The sequence below is a fragment of the Sesamum indicum genome, linkage group LG8 (assembly GCF_026168435.1).
Source record: "Sesamum indicum cultivar Baizhima isolate 11 linkage group LG8, ASM2616843v1, whole genome shotgun sequence".
Taxonomy (NCBI): Eukaryota; Viridiplantae; Streptophyta; class Magnoliopsida; order Lamiales; family Pedaliaceae; genus Sesamum; species Sesamum indicum.
In genome coordinates, this window is record NC_142664.1 from 18,152,535 (window position 1) to 18,176,747 (window position 24,213).

General features: G+C 37.5%; 3 protein-coding genes across 3 annotated transcripts; all 3 read left to right on the forward strand.

Annotated features, from left to right (window-relative positions):
* Window positions 1–2,080: 2,080 nt before the first annotated feature.
* On the forward strand, window positions 2,081–4,081 carry LOC105167977 (cytochrome P450 77A3). The gene is made up of 2 exons (XM_011087877.3): window positions 2,081–3,283; window positions 3,376–4,081. The coding sequence occupies exons 1-2, from the start codon at window positions 2,131–2,133 to the stop codon at window positions 3,753–3,755; spliced, it is 1,533 nt and encodes a 510-aa protein (XP_011086179.1). The 5' UTR covers window positions 2,081–2,130; the 3' UTR covers window positions 3,756–4,081.
* Window positions 4,082–14,395: 10,314 nt separating this feature from the next.
* LOC105167978 (cytochrome P450 77A3) lies at window positions 14,396–16,411 on the forward strand. The gene is made up of 2 exons (XM_011087878.3): window positions 14,396–15,672; window positions 15,784–16,411. The coding sequence occupies exons 1-2, from the start codon at window positions 14,523–14,525 to the stop codon at window positions 16,167–16,169; spliced, it is 1,536 nt and encodes a 511-aa protein (XP_011086180.1). The 5' UTR covers window positions 14,396–14,522; the 3' UTR covers window positions 16,170–16,411.
* A 3,788-nt stretch (window positions 16,412–20,199) lies between these two features.
* Window positions 20,200–22,080, forward strand: LOC105167979 (cytochrome P450 77A3). Its single transcript, XM_011087879.3, has 2 exons — window positions 20,200–21,416; window positions 21,509–22,080. The coding sequence occupies exons 1-2, from the start codon at window positions 20,264–20,266 to the stop codon at window positions 21,889–21,891; spliced, it is 1,536 nt and encodes a 511-aa protein (XP_011086181.1). The 5' UTR covers window positions 20,200–20,263; the 3' UTR covers window positions 21,892–22,080.
* Window positions 22,081–24,213: the final 2,133 nt, after the last annotated feature.

Sequence of the window (24,213 nt, forward strand, 5' to 3'; positions counted from 1 at the left end):
AAAAAAAAATTCTATTTAGTCGTCACCTATATTTTTCATCTAATAATTAACAAAAATGCATATAAGACCACTGGCGACTATTAATTATGGAACAAAAATGCCTGTGATGACTAAAATGAATAAGTTTTCAATTTATAAGATGCAACGTGAGAATTATAACAAATTAATTAAATTAGAAAAGACTCTACAATATGAGACCAAATATACAATTTTCCAAAAAACTGTAGAAATTTTTTCTCAAGAAATCGTTCAAGAATTTATAAAATATTTGTAAAAAGTAAAAAATTATAAAATACAAAATATTATGTGATTCAGATAATATTTGTACTTAAATATGTATATATATCTGTATATATATTTGTATTATAAAATATAGCAAAAAATTCCTTCCCTTAGAAATTAACAGAAATTATGTCACACTCGCCTATTATGCTAACGGACCTTATTTTTTGGCCTTTTTTAGAATTACTTTAAGTGTATAATATCCATTATGCCCGTTTCTTTCATATTTAAATATATTTTAAATTAATTTATTTATATTATTATTTTATTTAAACATATTTAACTAATTTAAATAATTTATTGAGTCCAAATATATTACAATAAATTGTATTTATTTATAAGTATATTAATTTAATATAAAACACCTAAAAAGTATATAATTTTTTTGCAAATTAAAATTTTAAATTTAAAAAATACAATACAAATTTATATATTAAAATTCACATTTCAAATTAGAATTTATATGCAATATAAAAGTTACTTTATTATATATTATTAACTCAATTAAATTATTATTAATTTAAATACATTTTATTTATTTATAAATAATATTGATTAAATATCAAAATAAAAAAAATAATTTTAATTATTTTAAGTTATATTATTTATTATAAATAATATTTAAAATTTCAAAAATTTAAATTATTTTTATATATTTTTTTTACTTCTTCTCTGTGCCGGTAGGAATATTGATGTCATTTTTTCAAATTTTTCTGAAAACATTCAGCTCGTTGGATATGTAAATTCTAATTATGCAAACGATAAAGATAGTAGGAAATCCACCACTTTGAAAGGGGGCTTGGCCTTCGGCCATTGATAACTGTTTCCATCTTCTCTTTGTGTCTTTCATTCTCTTTCTCCTAAAAGTTCTTTGTGAAATAGTGGTGGGTTTCAGTGGCTGATTGTGTGGATCTTTGTGATCTGAAAGTTGAGGTGTTGTTGAGGCTTTATGGTGGTGCAATCGTGGGTATTTACTTGTAGGTGCGATGCCTACTAATCGTGCTCACTTTATCGGTTTGGATCTGGCTTTTCTAAGCCTTTTTCATTCACATATTGTTGTTTCTTTATTATTTCTGATTTAATCATATTATATTTGTGATTTTTAATATTGGCCTGTAATTATTTAAGGAGTTTCATACTTCATTTCTGTAATAATTGATAGACTATTTCTGTCAAGGAATTACCACGAAGGGGTTCTTACTCCCTATAAATTATATAGCAAGTGCAAAATATTTACTGTGTAATTGGTGCATAGTTAAAAAAAAATGACCAATCACATATCAAATGTATTATACTTACTTTTTGATTAATTTGATTTAGCCAAATTTAATCTGGATTATAATTTTTCTTATTATAAGAATTGTTTTTTGGAAGGACAGCGTGATAGTTATAGGAATCTCCGAAGATTAAACATAAGTTACTCCAAATTAGAACTATAGCAAATTAAGTCATTCACTTATTTATGATCCATTAATTATTGCATTAATATTAATTTGGTACTGTTATACCAACTCCTATATGTATAATGCCTCTGTTTTGTTCGCAGGGGTGGCTGCCTCTATTCGATTGAATGAATCAATAATATACCAAATTGTAATTGGTTTAATTTCATCAAATTAAGTTTAAATTAGATAAATTTGAACCGACCTACGTTTTTAAAATTAATGTTTCTAATATCTTACCTAATTATTAATTAATACCGCCAGTTTAGTCAAAAGTGTTTCACCAACCTCCATTCTGTGTTCTTTATAACCCTCAATATGTACTGCGCACTCTTCAATTCACTCTCTATTGCTCAACCCTCTAACTATCTTTAATTTGCTTCCCAATCTCGGGTTCTGTGGGAACATGATTCTGATACACATTCTACTACTTTGCTTGGCAGCCCTCTTCCTCCGGCTGGGGTGGCGGTACTGGTCAGCCATGGGCCGAGGGCCAAGAAACCTCCCACCAGGGCCACCAGGGTGGCCACTGGTCGGGAATTTATTCCAAGTTATCCTCCAACGCCGTCTTTTCATGCATGTGGTGCGGGATTTACGTGCAAAATATGGCCCAATTTTCACCATGCAAATGGGACAACGTACTCTAGTGATCGTCACCAGCTCAGAGCTCATTCACGAAGCACTCATACAGAAGGGCGCGGTCTTTGCGAGTCGGCCGCCTGATTATTCCCCCATCCGGCTCATATTCAGCCTTGGGAGATGCGAAATCAACTTGGCTGAGTATGGACCTCTGTGGCGCTCCCTCCGCCGCAACTTTTTGTCGGAGCTGATGAACCCTACGAGAATAAAGCAGTGCAGCTGGATCAGAAAATGGTCGATGGACAACCACATGAAACGGCTTCAAGATGAGGCTTCCCGAGTGGGCTACGTGGAGGTGATAAGCAATTGCAGGCTCACCACGTGCAGCATTCTTGTTTGCTTGTGCTTTGGTGTAAAGATTTCTGAAGACCGCATCAAAGCCATTGAAAGGATAATAAAAGATATCCTGCTAATGACGACACCAAAGCTGCTGGACTTCTTGCCGGTGCTGACCCCGCTGTTCCGCCACCAGGTGAAAGCCGCGAAGGAGCTGAGGAGGAAGCAGATGGAGTGTTTGGTTCCGTTGATTAGGAACAGAAAGGCTTTTGTAGAGAGCGGAGGACACCCTAACGCCACCACTTCAGAAATGGCAAGCCCATTGGGCGCTGCCTATGTAGATTCGTTGTTCAATATCGAACCACCAAGCAGAGGCAGGCTGGGGGAAGAAGAAATATTGACGCTCTGCACTGAAGCTATAATTGCCGGCACTGACACCAGCGCCACCGCACTTGAATGGGCTTTACTCCATTTGGTTCAAGACCAAGAAATGCAAGAAATACTCTACAAAGAGATTGTTGAGTGCGTTGGCAAAAATGGTGCTATTACAGAGAGTGATGTCGAGAAAATGCCGTATCTTGGAGATATAGTGAAAGAGACATTCAGAAGACACCCGCCCAGCTATTTTCTGCTCTCACATGCAGGTAACTAATCAATTCATTCTTGACCTCTGCAGCTTTTGCTCTCAATCTCATGCGCATGCACAAGACTGAATTTTCTACTTAACTGATCACAGCCACAAAGGAGACTGAGCTAGGCGGATACACAATTCCGGCAGGCGTGAATGTGGAGATCTACACGAAGTGGTTGACGGAGGACCCTGAAATGTGGCAAAACCCTAGCAAATTCCGGCCGGAGAGGTTCTTGACAGGTGACGGCGTGGATGTGGATATCACGGGGAGAGGAGTGAAGATGCTGCCATTTGGAGTGGGCCGGAGGATTTGCCCCGCCTGGAGTTTGGGCACATTACACGTGAATTTGTTGCTGGCAAGGATGGTGCAGGCGTTCAAGTGGATCCCCATTCCGGATCATCCGCCCGACCCGACTGACACATTCGCATTCACTGTTGTTATGAAGGATCCCCTCAAAGCAATAATTCTGCCCCGGCAAAATTAAAGAAGATTTGAGTAATTGACTGTGCAGACATTACAAATGTCTCCTTCCTCGTTCCGCTACCTCAAATTAAGTGCTATTTATAGGATGATGATTCGAAAGTCACTAGGCTGAATCCGATTTTCCTTATTCAGAAGTGGGGAAATTCACCGTATCGAGTATGGTATTAAGTATAATATATTTGCAATGTGATTAATATATAGATTAAGAAAATAATTAATCACATAATAAGTGTATCATAATTACTCTGTAATTGATTTGATCCAATCAAATGTATTTTGTTAAAGATTTTCCTTAAAAGTGTTGGAGTTGCCAAAACTTAATACATTATATTTTTAGGATAAAATTCACTTGGCGCCCGACATTTGGATAATTAATCCCTAATTTTTAATTTACTTTTAATTAGTTAGTTCATAGAAAGTGTTTACACTCGCTTCAAAAAGCGATTTTCAACTTCTAGTTGCAAAAATACTTTTGAAGTGTTTAGGATACCAATTTTTGATTTGCTAAAAAAAACACTTGTAGGCCAAACGTTTTTAGCTGTTTTGTAAATAAATCTAATTTTATATTTTAGTACATTACCTTTATGATAATAATCTTAATTCAACTTTATCATTTTTAATTTTTATTTCTAAAATTGTATATTGAAAGTTCATGTCGGAGTTTTCAAATAATTTAAATTTACCAATAATTAAATTTACACTTTTAAATATTTAATATTTTATGGTTCATTTGTTGTATCATCTAATTATATTATTTTGTTAACATATTATTATTTGATTAATTAATAAATTGATTATTTTTTGCAATCATACAAGTTTAATTATTCTATATGAATAAATAATTATATTACTTAGTGGAGCATTATTAAATTAAATATATTTTTATGATAGTTTTAAAAATATAAATATGAAATACTTATAATTGAAATTAAATTTATGATTTTTTATGGAAAGATAATTAATAGCGACAAACAACAAGTAAAATAATAAGCAAAAAGATAATATCTTTTTAGCACATAGGACAAAATAGTCTTTCATTAATTAAGTTATTTTAAAAGTGATCTTTCTCCATACACTATCCAATTTAATTTTTATCTGCTTTTTATTTTTTTACAAATACTATCCACTTTTGATTCTGGTTCAACTTCTAACTTTTTCTACAAAAATCACTTATTTAAAAGTAGAAATTTTTGCAAACACTCTAATGTCATTTTTAATGAGCACTCCAATCCCCCCCCCTACCCCCAAACCCCCACCAATAAGGTGTGGAGAAGGGAGGAGACCCAAAGGGTTGTTTGAGAGAGAGAACAGAGAGACAGTCGGCAAAGGGGAAGGGGATTAGGGTTAGGGTTTGAGTGAATGAGAAAGAGAGAAAGGGTATTAATAAGCCAAGAAGCAGGTCAAACCTTGGTGGGCCGGGTTGGTGGGTCAGGTGGCCTATTGGGTCGTAAGTGATTCAACCGTCCAGCAGATATGAAAGGGCCCAAGCCAATTAGTCTTGGGCCATTTTTTATTTACATTTTTCACCTTGATCTAAAAACCAAGATGGCGGATCTTAATATGGCTTTCATTACTGCCCGTTGTCTTGAACCTGCATATTACCTACAAAAGAGAAGATTAGAAGCAAGGGTAATTCATAATTAAGAATATTAAGGCAATTTTTAAATTTTTCAATGGATAAGCATTTAGTGCCCATGTCTCACGAGGCGCCTATCACACAGCGCGTCGTGTGGCTAGTAGTCCGCTGACTACGTCCGCCAATACCTCCGCTCGGCACAAATGCAGCGCGCCGAATATATCAGAGTCGGGAGGAATAAATCACAAAACAGTAAATTGCGCACGCGGATTCAGAAAACCAAATTGCATTGAACTGAAAATGCGTATACAATGATCAACGATGCTAGAGCAAGGGTTCGCCTTGAGGAGGACTCCAACACGTCACTAAACCAAGCTTCTTGAACTCATTCCCCCCTATAATAGGCTTAAAAAAATAAATCCTATTGTCTACACTAGACACTAGAAAAGCTGAAATTTGCAACTCAAGAGGCATAACGTCCCCTTGAGGAATCTAAACAACAAAAAGCAAATAACAAAGCAGTAACAAAGCAATAAAAGGCCTACACCTAGGACTCTAAGACTAGTTGGTTGTCCAGCGTCTGTCGATGAAGGCTGAGTGGTCGGCCATGTAGAACGGTTGAGTGGCCGAAGTGCGCGTCACGGGGCCTAGTGAATGGGCAACCCATGACATTCTCCCCCACCTGAGATAGCGACGTCCCTGGCGCTACGAAAGCATGGTACGCTTCGACAAGAGGTAGAAACGCCTTTAGGTTTGTCACTCGCTCCCAAGTGTTCTCCTCGCTGCTGCATCCCCTCCATTTCACCAAGTACTCTGTGTGGTCTTTCTTCGCGGTACTCGTCACTCGGTGATCTAGGATTGCTTCAGCCACCTTCTCCTTCGTCTTCTTCAATTCGAGTTGTGGGCTGCTGGGTTGATTGCGGGTATCGTCTTCCTTGTCTGCTGAATACTTCTTCAATTGGCTGACATGGAAAACGTTGTGGATCTTCCACCACGGCGGCAACTCCACCTTGTACGCCACCGTCCCAATACGCCTACGGACAGGCAAAGGACCAACATATTTCTGCATCAACCGAGGATCTCTCCACCTTGATGACTTTGACAATTTCGGATTCGGGACCTTCACCAGCACCAGGTCTCCCGCATTGAACTCAATGAAGCGGCGATTCTGATCTGCATACTTCTTCATCCGCTTCTGAGCTGTCTCCAAGCAACTTCTAACGATATCAACATTCTTCTTCCACTCCTGGGAGAAACGTCGAGTAAGAGGGGATCTCACACTTTGGGAGATGTCAAGAGTGTGAGGAAGGAGCGGCTGCTGCCCAGTAACGATTTCAAAAGCGCTCTTGTTGATGGTGGAAGAGCTCTTTTGAACATTGAAATATAGCTGAGCGACATCCAGGAGCTTCACCCAATCCTTCTGCGTACCTCGCACAAAGTGCCGAAGGTAGTCCTTCAACGTAGAATTAAAGCATTTTGTCTGACCATCGGACTGTGGATGATAGCTCGAGCTCATGGAACGTGTGGACCCGAGAAATTTGAACAACTCGGTCCGGAAGACGCTAGTGAATCGGGAGTCACGATCACTGACAATATCTTTTGGCAGTCCCCAATGTTTGACGATGTGCTTGAAAAAGAGATGAGCTGTCCCTTCTGCTGTAACGTGTTTGGGTGCTGCGATAAATGTAGCATATTTTGACAAACGATCTACCACGACGATGATAGAGCCTAAGTTCTCGACCTTAGGCAATCCAGAGATGTAATCTATGGAGACGCTCTCCCATGGACGCTTTGGGATGGGAAGTGGTTGCAGCAGACCGGCCTTCTTCTGATGGTCTGCCTTGTCCTGCTGACAAATCAAACAAGTGCGGACATGCGTCTCGACATCGACCCGCATTTGTGGCCAATGATAGGCCCTCCGCACCGAAGCAAACGTGCGCTCCTGTCCTTGGTGTCCCGCCCAAAGTGTGTCGTGGCATTCGGAAAGAAGTGATTTCCGTAGGTCCCCGCCTCTCGGAACGTATACGCGGTTTCCCTTGGTCATCAGCAATCCATCCTCGATCCAAAAGTGTCGAGCCTTGCCCTGCTCGACAAGCCGAATCAGGCGTCGCGCCGCGGGATCTCTCGGTAGTAACTCCCGCACCTGATCCTTCGTAGAGATAGCAGCCGCGCTAGAAGAGAGCGCTGCTATCGACTCCAAGTTCGCCAAGTCCGTCCTGCGGCTCAAGGCGTCTGCTAACTGCTTCCTAAGCTCCACAAGCTTAGGTTGCGGCATTCTGTACGGTGCCCTAGCGGGCGGTCTCGTGCCAGGCACCAACTCGATCTCGTGATCCACTGCCCTCTTCGGTGGTAGCTTCCGAGGCAGCTCGTCTGGCATCACGTCTTTAGACTCCCCCAACAGTTCCTTACTACCGCCCGGGGTGGGCCCTGACACCTCTTCCATCTCTTCAAAACAAAGGGTACCCAAGTAGGAGATCTCATCCTGCTTGTGCCCCTTCTCAAACTGCATGGCCGACAAGTTCTTCTCTCCAGTACGTCCGGCCAAGGTAGGAATGACACACGGCTTCGCCCCCAACATCATCAGCGAATCGGCATGAGGTAAGACAGCAGTGCGTGTATCCCGTAGAAATTCAAGCCCAAGGATAAGCTTGAAGTCGTCCATTGCCACAACAGAAAGATTGGTCTTGCCCTCATAAGCACCAACCTTAATCAGCACAGACTTGGCTACACCGGCAATGGGTTGTGCAGCCGAGTTGATCGCCTTCACACGCCCAACTCCCTTCTCCAGCACGAGCCCGAGTCTCGCCACTTCGGCGCTCGCAAGGTAGTTGTGAGAGGCTCCAGTGTCGATCATGGCTCGAATCGGCTTGCCATGAATCTTCACATCCACGAACATCAACCCTTTCTTCCTAGGAATCCGGGGCTGAACTTCTTCTTCCTTTTCCGGCTGCTCCACAGTAAGCGCCGGGATGGTCCTTTTCACAAGGGGTGGCGCAACTCTCTTTGCCGCCACCGTAGAGAATGTGTTGCACCATTGGTTTACGGCCCCCAAGTTGTCCTCATACTCCTCCGTGTCATTCTCGCCACCTGCCTCTGCTTGTGGCTCCACACCCTTCGAGGATGACACCTTGTCGGTAAAGGTCGTCGCCAATGCGTTCAACACCTGTCTCTTCGGGCAATCCCGATACATATGCGGACCATCACAGATCAAACACCCTCACCTCCTCTCGGGTGCTCCCTGCTTGTTCTCCTGGGGCTTGTTCCTGTTTGAACCGCCCTGTGAGCCATTCTGAGAGTAGGGCCTCTGGTCTCCCCCACCTCTATTGAAATTATTTCTGAACGATTTCATCCCATTCCACTTACTCCGCTCAGGACTAGGCGTCGCTTGCCTATCCTTCTGAGTTTCCAGGTTGAAATCTGCCAAGCGTTCGGCCGCTATAATAGCCGAACTCAAATCAGTCACTCGTTGCCTCTGCAACTCGTTTCTCGCCCACTGTTTCAAGCCTTCCATGAAAGTGAACAGCTTGTCTGCCTCCGACATGTCTCGGATGTTCAGCATCAGCGCTGAGAAAGCTTTGACATATTCCCGCACGGAACCTGTATGTTCAAGCTTTCGCAATGCCCTCCTGGCATTGTACTCCACATTCTCGGGGAAGAACTGCTCTCTGATCGCCTCCCGTAGAAGAGCCCACGTGTCGAGCTGTATTTGATGAGCCTGGATTTCCGCAAACTTGGTCCGCCACCACAGCTTTGCGTCACCAGTCAGGTACATGGTCGCAGTCGCAACCTTCCTTGCCTCGTCCCGCACGTCTGCCGCAAGGAAGTACTGCTCCATGTCAAAGAGGAAGTTCTCGACCTCCTTCGCATCACGCTCACCGCTATAGGCCTTCGGTTCTGGTATTCGAAGCCTAGCACCGGGGTCGTGAGCAACCATAGGCGTGCTACCCACTGCACGCTGGAGCAACCCAATCTGAATGGACATTTGCTCCATGTCACGCCGCATATCGGCAATGCTGTCATTTCCGAATACGCCAGCCATCTCCTGAATCACCTGCCGACATTCGTCCAACTCCGAATTCAGCACCGTGATCTCAGATTCCAGGGAAGAGACCTTCGTCTCCAATTCCACCAACCGGGAGTGTCCATCCTCCGGGTTCTCAGCTCTCTCGCTGGATGAAGCTGCGGCATGTCGCGGGCTTTCCGGATCTTGCCCCGATGCCTTCGCAGCAGTAGCGGTGCACCTCGGCCCCATCGTGGCACGAGGCTCTGATACCACCTCTCACGAGGCGCCTATCACACAGCACGTCGTGTGGCTAGTAGTCCGCTGACTACGTCCGCCAATACCTCCGCTCGGCACAAATGCAGCGCGCCGAATATATCAGAGTCGGGAGGAACAAATCACAAAACAGTAAATTGCGCACGCGGATTCAGAAAATCAAATTGCATTGAACTGAAAATGCGTATACAATGATCAACGATGCTAGAGCAAGGGGTTCGCCTTGAGGAGGACTCCAACACGTCACTAAACCAAGCTTCTTGAACTCATTCCCCCCTATAATAGGCTTAAAAAAATAAATCCTATTGTCTACACTAGACACTAGAAAAGCTGAAATTTGCAACTCAAGAGGCATAACGTCCCCTTGAGAAATCTAAACAACAGAAAGCAAATAACAAAGCAGTAACAAAGCAATAAAAGGCCTACACCTAGGACTCTAAGACTAGTTGGTTGTCCAGCGTCTGTCGATGAAGGCTGAGTGGTCGGCCATGTAGAACGGTTGAGTGGCCGAAGTGCGCGTCACGGGGCCTAGTGAATGGGCAACCCGTGACACCATGTCAGCTGGGTTTTCTTCAGATTTGATTTTTTTTAAGACTAATTAATTTAATATAAAATACCTATAAATAATATAATTTTTTTGCAAATTAAAATTTTGCAAACTAAAAGTAAAAGAGAAAGAAAAGTGAAAACGCCGACGCAGTAACAGTAGCAGGTTACACCACTTCAGTTCGGAGTTCTCTTCTCTTCTCCTTCTCGACTCTCTCCAGCGGTAGCCAGACCCACCAGCGACTGTCTCTCCCTCGAGGCCGCGACTTCATTATTCTTCTTCTTCATTCTCATGTAATTTTTCTTTCTTTTAAAGTAGAAGAAATTCAAGAAATTTGACTTACAAGTTTTGCTTCGTAGGTATTTGATGAAATGCCTGATAGAAATTTTTTGTTTTTATTGTGTTCTTTTCTTTTAATTTAAAATTTTGAATTTTATTCATAAATATTCTTTTCATGATACATTTTATTTTTTTAGATATATTGGTATATGTATTTTTGGATAAAATTGAAAAAATATCAAAATTATTTATATATATTTTAAAAAATATTTTTTTCGATTTTTTAACCCAAAATACCGAAATTGAAACTATTCGGTTCGATTTTCAATTTTTAAAATCGGTAAACCAAATTTTTGATTAATCGAAAATTTGATTCGATTCCATTTAGTTAACCGAACTGAACACCCCTAGTCACCGGCATGTAGTGGCCGACAACGGAAGTAGCAGCTTCTTCTCTGGGCGACCACCGTCGCTCAGATCTGGCCACTGCCCCTTCTAAAAGGGGGCAGCGGCTGCAGTGGATCGTCACCCCTTTGTAAGCGGGCGATGGCGATGTCGCCCAGAACAATTTGGGTGACATCGTTGTTGCTCTCATCGCCCACATAGGTGGCGAGAGTTGCCGCTATAGGTATATATTTATTATATTATATATATATTATTTCGTACATGTATAAATATATTTAAATTATTTATGATTTAGACCGTTTAGTTTTTATAATTGAAAATCAATTTTTGCTATAAGAAGAGTATGACGATTAATTTAGCAAAACATTAACACCATTAGAATTTATTTAATGGAAGAAGAGAGTATGCAATCTTAAAAAACTAGGGAAACTTTTTTACCTATTTTTTTCACAACTAAATTTTAAAACCACCATCAGTTTTATGTAATTTATGCGTTACACTATTACAATTTTGTTGTCGCAGATGGATGGAAGAGTCACTAAATTTTTTGGATAATTACATGTAAATTAGGAATAAATATAATTATTCCTTTTATTTATTATATTTTAAAAATACATGTGTTACTGTAAGTGGCTAGTTTACAGTAACACATATATAGGTATAAAATTGGATTATGATGATTGGTTGAGGCAGATTATGTATTTCTTGCTGCAAATGGAAGGTAGTGATCATCAATTATTAATTGAGATGACTTATAACAGAAAGTGCAACGCTTTTAGCATTTTCTATGTTATATTGTACACAAATGTTTATAAAGACAAACACGACAACGCTGTTTTTGGACAAAATATTACATAAAAAATTTCTAAACATTATTTGCATTGTTTTATGTTTGGTATGTATTAATTGCACTGTGTCCTTACCAGACCTTCCAACCAACCAGCTGTCCCCAATATTACACTTCAATGCGCTGCTAGATTTTGTGCCCCAATCCACTACTCATCTATATATACACACTTATATACATATAATCTCAAATATACAAAAGTTTAAAAAAAAATTACTGCAAGTAAATATTATCATTGACTCTTTTAAATGCAAAAGGTGTTAGGTGGACCTATCAATACTGCATCCGACCATCAAACAGTTTCGCTGCCTTTTTCTTTTTATTTTTAATTTTATGAATACATACATCTCTATAGATAAATAAATTAATAAATTGATTAAAATAGCAATGTGGGATCAACACATCAAATGTAAATTAAAATAATAATATAAATTAGATTAAATTCATAATTTTAAACTTTTTTTGAGATATCAATTTTAATTATTAAACTAAGACATCTTCACTATTTTTGTTTAGTTTAAATAAAAATGCTATAAACACAAATGCTTTCATGAGAGTAAAACTCATATCTCATTGTTGAAAATTTTAATCTGAATCGAGTTCAATGCCACCAATTTAATTACATTGTAGCTAAATTACAACAGTTAATGTAATTAATTTACATTGTTGAAAGTATAATTAATCATGTAGCAAGTAATTATAAATTAGGAAAAATTGCAATTTTTTTTTGGTTATGTAATTTAGGTGTTGGCATTTATAATCTTGTACAATTTGATTTTAATAATTTAGTTCTGTAAATTTAAAATTTTGACAATTTTAGTCATTTCAATCAATTTAGCCATAAATTTGCATGTGATTTGCACATAATTTAATACGATTAAATCAATTCATACAGGATAAGAAAAATATCAATTTTCTAAGTTACATAACTAAAAATGTCGATCCCTTCTAAATTATAAGACTAAAACTGTAGTTTAATTTGGTTAAATGCAAATTATATGCGATTTTTGAATCAAAACGCTCGAAAAATAAATTAAAATTTTATAAAATTATAAAATTAAATTAAAAAAAATCTTAAAAAATAAAAAAGTCACCCCTAAAATCTAGAAATTTATAAATACATCCGTGAAAAGAATATTTTAATTATACTATATCATTATAATAATTGAGGGGCGTAAAGGGATGTGTATATATAGCTGGCTCTGATTTTTCTGAGCAAGCACTCTCAGTATATATAATATTATGAAATTTTATTTTCCAACATGTAGTAATTACTGTCAATAAATGCAGCACAGGCTTTTTGACTAGCTACTACTGGAATCAATAATAAAACTTTTCATAAATACAGATATATAGGTCAAAAAAATATTTATTATATGAAATTATAACACTCACATGTTACAATTAATGACAATATTAATATTACTTAATAAAGCAAAATCACACAATTAATTATGAAAGGGCTTATAAGGAAAAAAGTTCCTTCTTAACTAATTACCCTTTTAACTGCAACAATCAATGGCCCATAATTTTGTACAGATTTATTTGCAAGTGATGTGCGATCCACGATGTGGTGGGATAACAAAATTTTTTTTGACTTGTCATAATTTTTCTAGAACACCTGTTTGGATCTTTTGTTGTAAGGGAGTAGTACTCCTTGTTTTTTTTTTACTAGAAATTCTAGGGAAGTAACTCTCCCCACTGTAACTATTTTGTGCATTTTAATATAGGATGACTGGGGACTCCGAAAAGCTCCACCGCCTTTAGATGGTTTTTGTTAAAAAAAATAAAATAAAACAGTGGCCCATGCAACTCAATTTTGTTTGTTTTTCGACGGAATCGAAGGGTGTTCGGGGAGTGCAAAATTTTTACTCGAATTGAATTTGATTGAACGAAATTAATTACATGACAAGTGTACATAAGTGATTGCTCATTTTTTTAAAAATTGTATACTAATCACACGACAAGTGTATTGCACATATCATATGATTGGTTCAAATTTAATCGAATCGGATTTGAATTATTGTGTATATAAAGATTACGTTATCATGAATTTTATTTAAAGAAAAATTGTATATACATAATACGTATATATGAAATGAAATAAAAAAAAATACAATATAAATTACAATTGATAATTCAATGAGAAGACATATTGCATAAGGAATTGGGTGTGCAGGGATTCACTATGGGTGTACATTCAAATTAAAAATTAGACCACCCACCTATTTATGACCATATTAATTACTAGCTAGCTAGTCCTTTAATTTCTACTCCCGTACAATGTTCTTGCAACACATTTCAGCCTCTTTGGAAGGAAACAGTAGAAGCCAAAATTCAGATGCCCCCCACCCCCTATTTTGTAAGAATTTTAGTCTGAAATGTGTTGAATCACACCCTATAATAAAATATAGTAGATTTTATTTTGGCGACATCAATAACCACGAATATATACATTGTATTTTGATAACTTGTATCGTTTTTATTTTACAAAAAAAATATTTATATACATGACGGGTATCCTATAGCAATTTTAAGACATCAAATATAATTGATAATATAATAAATACTACTGTATTTGTTATATGATGGTGAGTATGTATAGATCAATAGTATTGAAAGTGAAGGTAAATATATATTGTGAAATTATTTATTTAATAGCGCCAGTTGGTAGTTAGAGTAAAAGTCTTTCACCCACCCTCCATTCCCTCCTCTTTATATCTGCTCTTCAATTCACTGTCTATACCTCACTCCTCCTGCTAACCTTTTCCCTCCATCTCCGGCCCCGGCCGCCCCCCACCTCCCCGTGGACTCTCAGCAAAAATTCAAGAAGAAAACATGGAGTTGTTAGACATTCTACTACTCGTCGTGGCAGCCGTCTTCCTCCGTCTGTGGTGGCGGTACTGGTCAGCCACGGGCGGAGGCTCAAGAAACCTCCCACCTGGGCCACCGGGGTGGCCGCTGGTTGGGAATTTATTCCAAGTCATCCTCCAACGCCGCCATTTCATTTATGTGGTGCGTGATTTACGTGCAAAATATGGACCAATTTTCACCATGCAAATGGGGCAGCGCACGCTCGTGATCATCACTAGCTCTGAGCTCATTCACGAAGCACTCGTACAGAAAGGGGCGCTGTTTGCGAGTCGGCCTCCGGATTCCCCCATCCGGCTCATATTCAGTGTTGGGAAATGCGCCATCAACTCGGCCGAGTACGGCCCTCTGTGGCGCTCCCTCCGCCGCAACTTCGTGACGGAGCTGATAAACCCTACGAGAATCAAGCAGTGCAGCTGGATCAGAAACTGGGCTATGGAAAACCACATGAAGCGGCTTCAAGATGAGGCTTCTCGAGTGGGCTACGTGGAGGTGATGAGCAACTGCAGGCTCACCATATGCAGCATTCTTATTTGCCTGTGCTTTGGCATAAAGGTTTCTGAGGACCGCATCAAAGTCATTGAAAGTGTGTTAAAAGACGTCATGCTGATGACGACGCCGAAGCTGCCGGACTTCTTGCCAGTACTGACGCCGCTGTTCCGCCGCCAGGTGAAGGCAGCGAAGGAGCTGAGGAGGAAGCAGTTGGAGTGTTTGGTTCCGTTGATTAGGAACAGAAAGGCATTTGTAGAGAGTGGTGGAAACCCTAAGGCGACCACTTCAGAAATGGCAAGCCCGCTGGGTGCGGCCTATATAGATTCATTGTTCGGGCTCGAACCACCAGGAAAAGGCAAGCTGGGGGAAGAAGAAATGGTGACACTCTGTTCTGAAGCCATCAACGCCGGCACCGACACCAGCGCCACCGCACTTGAATGGGCTTTACTCCATTTGGTTCAAGACCAAGAAATTCAAGAAAAGCTCTACAAAGAAATTGTTGGTATCGTGGGCAAAAACGGGGTTATTGCAGAGAGCGATGTGGAGAAAATGCCATATTTAGGAGCTATAGTGAAAGAGACATTCAGAAGACACCCACCCAGCCATTTTCTGCTCTCACATGCCGGTAATTAATCGATCAATTTCTCGAGCTCTCAGTCTCATGCATGCACGGAAAAAGAAAATGTTAGTACATTTCTTGTTTTCAAGAACTAATTGTCCTTTAACACGTACGCAGCCACAAAGGAGATTGAGCTGGGCGGATACACAATTCCGGCAGACGTGAATGTCGAGATCTACACGGCGTGGTTGACGGAGGACCCTGAAATGTGGGAAAACCCTAGTGAATTCCGGCCGGAGAGGTTCTTGACGGGTGACGGCGTGGAGGTGGATATCACGGGGATGAGAGGAGTGAAGATGCTTCCATTCGGGGCGGGTCGGAGGATTTGCCCCGCCTGGAGTTTGGGCACATTACACGTGAATTTGCTGCTGGCGAGGATGGTGCAGGCGTTCAAGTGGATCCCCATTCCAGATAACCCGCCCGACCCGACTGAGACATTTGCATTCACTATTGTCATGAAGGATCCCCTTAAAGCCATAATTCTGCCCCGGGCAAAGATTTGAATAATTGAATGCTTCGACTGTGCAAGCCACGTGAACGCATCCCATCCCATCCCACTATATTAATTAAAACACTATATTTGTTTCTTTTTCAGTTTCGGCTTTTCAAAGTAAGTGCTCTTTCTAGCATCATTCCCTAATCACCACTACCCCCTAAATCTCATGATTTTCCCTATCTAGACCAATTGTTAAAGTTGCTCAATTACCTTATTATATATATTACATATTTTCCCCGCCCACAAAAATCGTAATTAATCACCACATCTTATAACTCCATCTTTATTTTGAGTTATTAATTGGAGTATTCTATTTAATTTTTTATTTATTTTGTTCTAAATCGATTTAATATTAGTAGCTAAAGTTACTGTAACTAATTATAGCTGATTTGCAATTCTAAAGCTATCTATTTCATTTAAATCCCATCATGTCAAGTAAATTAAGGAGGTCTAATTCTTAAAAATATTAAACACATACTTTACTTTATTAATTTAAAGTTTGATATAAACAGTTGAACTTGAAACGTTTAAAAATTTTAATTTTAAATGTGCGAGTAAAAATACTTTTCTAACAGTCAAAACTTATCAACAACAGTTAATATTTGGGTAATGAGATGGACTCTCCTTAACTAATGAAATTATGAAAATTAGAATTAATGATGACTACTGTTAAATTCTTATCCTTGCAATCAGTCCCATGAAATCCTATGATCCATATTCCAACCCTGTTAGATGTTTGTAATAAATTCTCAAACGTAAAAATCATTTCTTTTTGGGTTTATTGTCATTAATGTTTTTTTATAGTGGAATCGTATTTGTTAGGCAGAAAACATCGGAACCAAAATGAAATTCCGAAATTGAGTGTGAGGAGAGATGTGAAAGGAACAGATGAGAGAGGTGGTTGGACACTTGGGTCCATAGGATTCAGGAAAAGTTGAATGCCCGTTCTGTGAATCGGTGGCCCATTGGTCATCAATGAATTACAAGCAGGTAGTTTATGGCACACCCACCCACACGGAATCAGACAATTATCCCACCAGTTTTTTTATCAGCCAAGCCAACATAATTTTCATTAATAAAAAACACACATAATAGTACAACAAAGTTTTTCAGTTGGTTTCTCTTTCAACAGGTCAAGGGATACGCCATAATCTAAATAAGGCACATGTACTAACAGACTTGGCTAGGTTAATACTAAGGATGCGCTGTCTGACATCATCCACAATCGAGAAGGCCAACGTGGCGGGAGTCCTCTCTTCATGCTCAAATCTCCTCAAGTTCCTTGCTCTCCAGATGTGATAAACACATGAAGCTAGTAAAGCTCGATACGCGAGGTTAACAATGTGTTTTCCCCTCTATTTTCGTGATGCCCATACGATATCAATCGTCCAATCTCTGTTGGGCCATGAAAAATGCACCAATCTGTGAATCTCAGAAAGACATCGTCTGCTAAACCGGCACTCCTGTTTTCTTAAGATTTACGAATAATTAAACACAAATAAAATTAAAATTGATTATTATCCGATGGTATTCAGTACATGATTTCTGCTTTAGTTATAGTGTTAGTCTCTATTTTTCTTTTTATAACTCATTGAACACTGCTAGATCTGCTGCATCTTGTACACTCTTGTCACCAACTAACCAATCAGGCCCGGCCCTCTTCATATGAAATTAATATATATATATATATATATAGAATCAGTAGCAAAATTATACGTTTAGTCTCATAAATTACGAAATTTAATATTTTTAGTTTTTTAGCTACTTTACCGAATTTTTAAAATGCTACCAAAAATTATATTACTCGACACATTTAGTTATTTGCTTCACAAAATTTATGGAATTAAATGTATCGAATTTTTTCAATTTTAGAATTATTTTAAAATTTTCATAAAATATCAAAAAAAAAAATTGTCAATTTTTTTTAATTTAAAATTATTTTAAAATTTTCATAAAATAGAGAACTAAAAATATTGAACCCCTATCCTATGAGACTCAAAATATAATTTTCACCAATCAATATATATAAGACATGTTTTTGTTTGACGAATATAAAGATTGAATTAGCGGAATATATTCGAGTAATGGTGTAAAAGTGAGAGATATTTAGGTTTTCATTGCCATAAATGTAATTATTTTCGAGTTCTATAACTTACAGTATGATATTTTTTGTTGTGAATGAATTGACTTTCAAATTTAGCCTCGTAACTTCAATATTTTAGAAAGTTTTAGTTATTTTTTGCCGGAATCTTCAATTTGTCAAAAAAGGACTAAGATTATTAAAATTTTAAAGTTGTAGGAGTTGTAAAAACTAATCCATGTAGGACCAAAAGTATCACTTTGAATTACAAAATTAAAATTGCAACCCCCCACCCCTTTGGGGCTCGGACACTAATTACATATATATATATATATATATAGGGCGAATAGTAATTTATTTTTTTGTGATATTGAAAATGAGCACATTATCCCCTTATGAAAAAATATAGCAATTTACCCCATATAATTTTTAAAATAAAGCAATTTGCCTTCTTGTATATTTTAAAAAATACAGGAAGGTAAATCGCTATTTATTTTTTCATAAGGATGTAATTTGCTCACTTGTAATATCACAAGGAGGTTGCTTGAATTTTTTCCTATATATATTGTATAAGAAGATGTCCGCATATATATAGCGTTATCAGAACGTACCATATATGCAAATACATGTGATAATTTTTTGCTTCTTTAGCGAATAAAACAGATTTCGTTTAATAAAAAATATGCAAAGGGTGGACGTATTTTTTGGAGTACAAAATAAATGACCATAGTACACCGTTGTTACCCTCTGTCATAAACCTTTATGTTTGATCAATTACGTTTTACTCTAGTAGTTAATGTTAAGGCTGAGGTCATTTTTTTGTAGATGTAATTGTTATTATGGAGATAACTTTCCCCGCTGTAATTATATTGTGCGTTTTAATATAGAATGATTGGGGACTCCGAAAAGCTCCTCCCACCTCTAAGTGATTTTTGTTTAAAAAAAATAAAAAATAAAAGAGAAAAATATAGCCCAGACTTGATTTGACTAATTTAAATCAATTATATAGTAAGTGCAAAATACTTGTTGTATAATTGATGTACAATTAAGAAAAAATGACCAATCACATAGCAAATGTATTATACTTGCTCTTTGTTTAATTTGATTCGACCAAACTTAATCTAAGTTAGAGTTTTTCTTATTATAAGAATTCTTTTTTGGAAGGACAACATGATAGTTATGGACATCTCTGAAGATTAAAGTCAAGTTACTCTTAATTAGAACTAGACCAAATTAAGTCATTCACTTATTTATGATCCATTAGTTATTGCATTGACATTAATTTGGTACAGTACCAACTCCTATCTGTATAATGCCTCTGTTAGGTTGGCAAGGGTGGCTGCGTGTCCACATGACGTACGTGTTTGATTGAGATTGCAATATTGCATGCACTTTTGATCCTTAATTTATTGAGAAAATTATAATTTTACTCCTATAATTTACGGGCATCATTTTTTATTCTGTACAAATAATATTTCAATCCTATGACTTTAAAATTTTGGTAAATTTTCATCAGTTGTTTGAAAAATTACATGTGACTTTTAAATTATATTGTACTTCTAGTTTAATTAGCAACTTCTCTAAATTGTACTTTTAGTTTAATTAGCAACTTCTGAATTAGAGGAAAGGGGATTACAATCTCCAAAACCACAACTCTAATCCTTGTCACAATTTGTTCAATTATCGTCTTCATCAAAGAAAATTATAGCCTCGACCCGACTCTATCGAATTTGAACCAATTATATAATAAATGTGATACATTTATTTTGTAATTGATTTGATTTCATCAAATTAAGTTTAAGATAGATAAATTTCAACCGACCTACGTTGGTAAATGTTTCTTTTCTTACGGAATTATTAATTAATACCGCCAGTTTAGTTAGAGCAAAAGTCCTTCACCAACCTCCATTCCGTGTTCTTTATAACCCTCAATATGTACTACGTACTCTTCAATTCACTGTCTATTGCTCAACCCTCTAACTATCTTTAATTTGCTTCCCAATCTCCTGTCCTGTGGGAACATGATTTTGATACACATTCTACTACTCTGCTTGGCAGCCCTCTTCCTCCGGCTGGGGTGGCGGTACTGGTCAGCCACGGGCCGAGAGCCAAGAAACCTCCCACCAGGGCCACCAGGGTGGCCACTGGTCGGGAATTTATTCCAAGTTATCCTTCAACGCCGCCATTTCATTTATGTGGTACGGGATTTACGTGCAAAATATGGCCCAATTTTCACCATGCAAATGGGACAACGTACTCTAGTGATCGTCACCAGCTCAGAGCTCATTCACGAAGCACTCATACAGAAGGGCGCGGTCTTTGCGAGTCGGGCTCCTGATTATTCCCCCATCCGGCTCATATTCAGCGTTGGGAAATGCGAAATCAACTTGGCTGAGTATGGACCTCTGTGGCGCTCCCTCCGCCGCAACTTTTTGTCGGAGCTGATGAACCCTACGAGAATCAAGCAGTGCAGCTGGATCAGAAAATGGTCGGTGGACAACCACATGAAACGGCTTCAAGATGAGGCTTCCCGAGTGGGCTACGTGGAGGTGATAGGCAATTGCAGGCTCACCACGTGCAGCATTCTTGTTTGCTTGTGCTTTGGTGTAAAGATTTCTGAAGACCGCATCAAAGCCATTGAAAGGATAATAAAAGATATCCTGCTAATGAGGACACCAAAGCTGCTGGACTTCTTGCCGGTGCTGACCCCGCTGTTCCGCCACCAGGTGAAAGCAGCGAAGGAGCTGAGGAGGAAGCAGATGGAGTGTTTGGTTCCGTTGATTAGGAACAGAAAGGCTTTTGTAGAGAGCGGAGGACACCCTAACGCCACCACTTCAGAAATGGCAAGTCCATTGGGCGCCGCCTATGTGGATTCGTTGTTCAAGATCGAACCACCAAGCAGAGGCAGGCTGGGGGAAGAAGAAATATTGACGCTCTGCACTGAAGCTATAGTTGCCGGCACTGACACCAGCGCCACCGCACTTGAATGGGCTTTACTCCATTTGGTTCAAGACCAAGAAATGCAAGAAATACTCTACAAAGAGATTGTTGAGTGCGTTGGCAAAAATGGTGCTATTACAGAGAGTGATGTCGAGAAAATGCCGTATCTTGGAGCTATAGTGAAAGAGACATTCAGAAGACACCCGCCCAGCTATTTTCTGCTCTCACATGCAGGTAACTAATCAATTCATTCTTGACCTCTGCAGCTTTTGCTCTCAATCTCATGCGCATGCACAAGACTGAATTTTCTACTTAACTGATCACAGCCACAAAGGAGACTGAGCTAGGCGGATACACAATTCCGGCAGGCGTGAATGTGGAGATCTACACGAAGTGGTTGACGGAGGACCCTGAAATGTGGCAAAACCCTAGCGAATTCCGGCCGGAGAGGTTCTTGACAGGTGACGGCGTGGATGTGGATATCACGGGGTTGAGAGGAGTGAAGATGCTGCCATTCGGGGCGGGCCGGAGGATTTGTCCCGCCTGGAGTTTGGGCACATTACACGCGAATCTGTTGCTGGCAAGGATGGTGCAGGCGTTCAAGTGGATCCCCATTCCGGATCATCCGCCCGACCCGACTGACACATTCGCATTCACTGTTGTTATGAAGGATCCCCTCAAAGCAATAATTCTGCCCCGGCAAAATTAAAGAAGATTTGAGTAATTGATTGTGCAGACATTAGAAATGTCTCCTTCCTTGTTCCGCTTCCTCAAATAAGTGCTATTTTTAGGATGATGATTCGGAAGTCACGTAGGCTAAATGCGATTTTCCTTATTCAGAAGAGGGGAAATTCCCAAAATCCAGTATGGTCGTACCTCAATAAATTTGATATTAAGTATAATCCATTTGTAATGCAATTGATATATAATTTTAAAAAATTAACTAATCACATAATAAATGTATCATAATTACTCTATAATTGATTTGATCCAATTAAATTTTATTTAGTTAAAAAATTTACTTAAAAGTGTTGAAGTTGCCAAAGCTTAATACATTATATTTTTAGGATAAAATTCATTTGGCCCCCGACATTAGGATAATTAAGCCCTAATTTTTAATTTACTTTTAATTAATTCTTACAAAGTGTTTGCGCCTGCTTCAGAAAAGCGATTTTCAACTTCTGATTTCAAAAAACATTTTTGAAGTTTTTAGAATCCCGACTTCTGCTTCTGAAACGGCTAAAGAAAACGCTTTTAGGCCGAATGCTAGAAGCATCCTAGAGGTACTTTTAGCTGCTTTGACTTTTTTGTAAATAAATTCAATTTTATATTTTACTACTTTACCCTTATTATAATAATCTTAATTCAACTTTACCGTTTTTAATTTTTATTTCTAAAATTGTATATGTAAAGTTGATGTCGGAGTTTTCAAATAATTTAAATTTTACCAATAATTAAATTTACACTTTTAAATATTTAATATTTTAAATTTTTTATGCTTCATTTGTTGTATCATCTAATTATATTATTTCGTCAACATATTATTATTTGATTAATTAATAAATTAATTATTTTTTGTAATCATACAAGTTTAATTATTGTATATGAATAAATAATTATATTACTTAGTGGAGCATTATTAAATTAAATATATTTTTATAATATTTTTAAAAATATAAATATGAAATACTTATAATTGAAATAAAATTTATGATTTTTTATGGAAAGATAATTAATAGCGACAAACAACAAGTGAAATAATAAGCAAAAAGATAATATCTTTTTAACACATATGGACAAAACAATCTTTCATCAATTAAGTTTATTTTAAAAGTGACTTTTCTCCAAACACTATACAATTTAGTTTTAATCTACTTTTTACTTTTTTTACAAACATTATACACTTTTGATTCTGCTTCAACTTCTAACTTTTTCTACACATACTATTAAAGTAAAACAACACCTACTATTAGACTAACATTCCTCACGTTGGTGGGTTTCGAATTCATGACCTTAAAGTCATGGGGCTTCAACTGCGCTAATCAAAAAATCGTAATTTTGGTCCCATAACTATAGAGAGTGACATTTTTAGTCCAAAATTAGATTTGATACTCAATACCTACAATTTAAAAGTAAAAAGGCACGATAAGAACAAAATTAGTTGAAAATTGCAGATTTTGTCGGAATTTGGCGTGTGGCCCTTACATGAGCCCCAAATTCCGTCCAAATTACAATTTTCAGACAAATTTTATCTTCAATGTCCCACTTTTTTAAATTACAAGATATATTTTTCAAATTAAATTTATAATTACCACCCTTAATTTATAGTTACGATAGTATAATAGTTTTTTTCCAAACAATTGTAATTTTAGTTCCATAATTATTAGGGATGACAAATTTCAATCATGCTGGAATTTAATATAATAATTTAATAATTGCAATTTCATCCAGACTAAATTTTTGATGATTTTTATCCTTAATGTGTTAGTTTTTTTTTTTTTTAAATTATAGTGCTAATTAATTGCGAAATTCAATTACAACTGTACTAGAATTATCACCTCCTATAATTATGAGATTAATACAATAATTTTTTAAAATAAATAAATAAATATATGTTTATATATACTAAAGTGAATTTAGAGTATAAATAAAAGAAATAAGATGTAAACTATAGTTTTAGATCTGATATGAATCATCAATTATTACTAATCAAAATTGAACCATCAATTTATAGTAAGTAAGATTTAATGGGTTTTTAATAAGGATATAAATATTATTTTATAATTAGAGATTTAAAATAAAAATAAAAATTAGCACGTGTTTTTTATACTATTTTGATTTGAAAAAAAATAAAATATAGGGACTTTATATAAGTTTTATAACATTTTTGAAGAATTTAAATATGAGTGGAGGATAAAATTGGAATTAATCCAAGGAGAAGAGAGTACGGACATGCAATGTCGTGAGGATCAGTTTGTGAAATAAAATTTCTGTTTTTGGGTTGCCATATGAGTCGCTCTTTTATGATGAT

What these genes read in the sequence shown, in the direction of transcription:
- LOC105167977 (XM_011087877.3), top strand. Translation starts at nt 2,131, where the DNA reads ATGATTCTGATACACATTCTACTACTTTGCTTGGCAGCCCTCTTCCTC. An exon ending in TTTTCTGCTCTCACATGCAG is followed by an intron (nt 3,284 to 3,375) that starts GTAACTAATCAA and finishes AACTGATCACAG; the next exon opens with CCACAAAGGAGACTGAGCTA.
- LOC105167978 (XM_011087878.3), top strand. Translation starts at nt 14,523, where the DNA reads ATGGAGTTGTTAGACATTCTACTACTCGTCGTGGCAGCCGTCTTCCTC. An exon ending in TTTTCTGCTCTCACATGCCG is followed by an intron (nt 15,673 to 15,783) that starts GTAATTAATCGA and finishes ACACGTACGCAG; the next exon opens with CCACAAAGGAGATTGAGCTG.
- LOC105167979 (XM_011087879.3), top strand. Translation starts at nt 20,264, where the DNA reads ATGATTTTGATACACATTCTACTACTCTGCTTGGCAGCCCTCTTCCTC. An exon ending in TTTTCTGCTCTCACATGCAG is followed by an intron (nt 21,417 to 21,508) that starts GTAACTAATCAA and finishes AACTGATCACAG; the next exon opens with CCACAAAGGAGACTGAGCTA.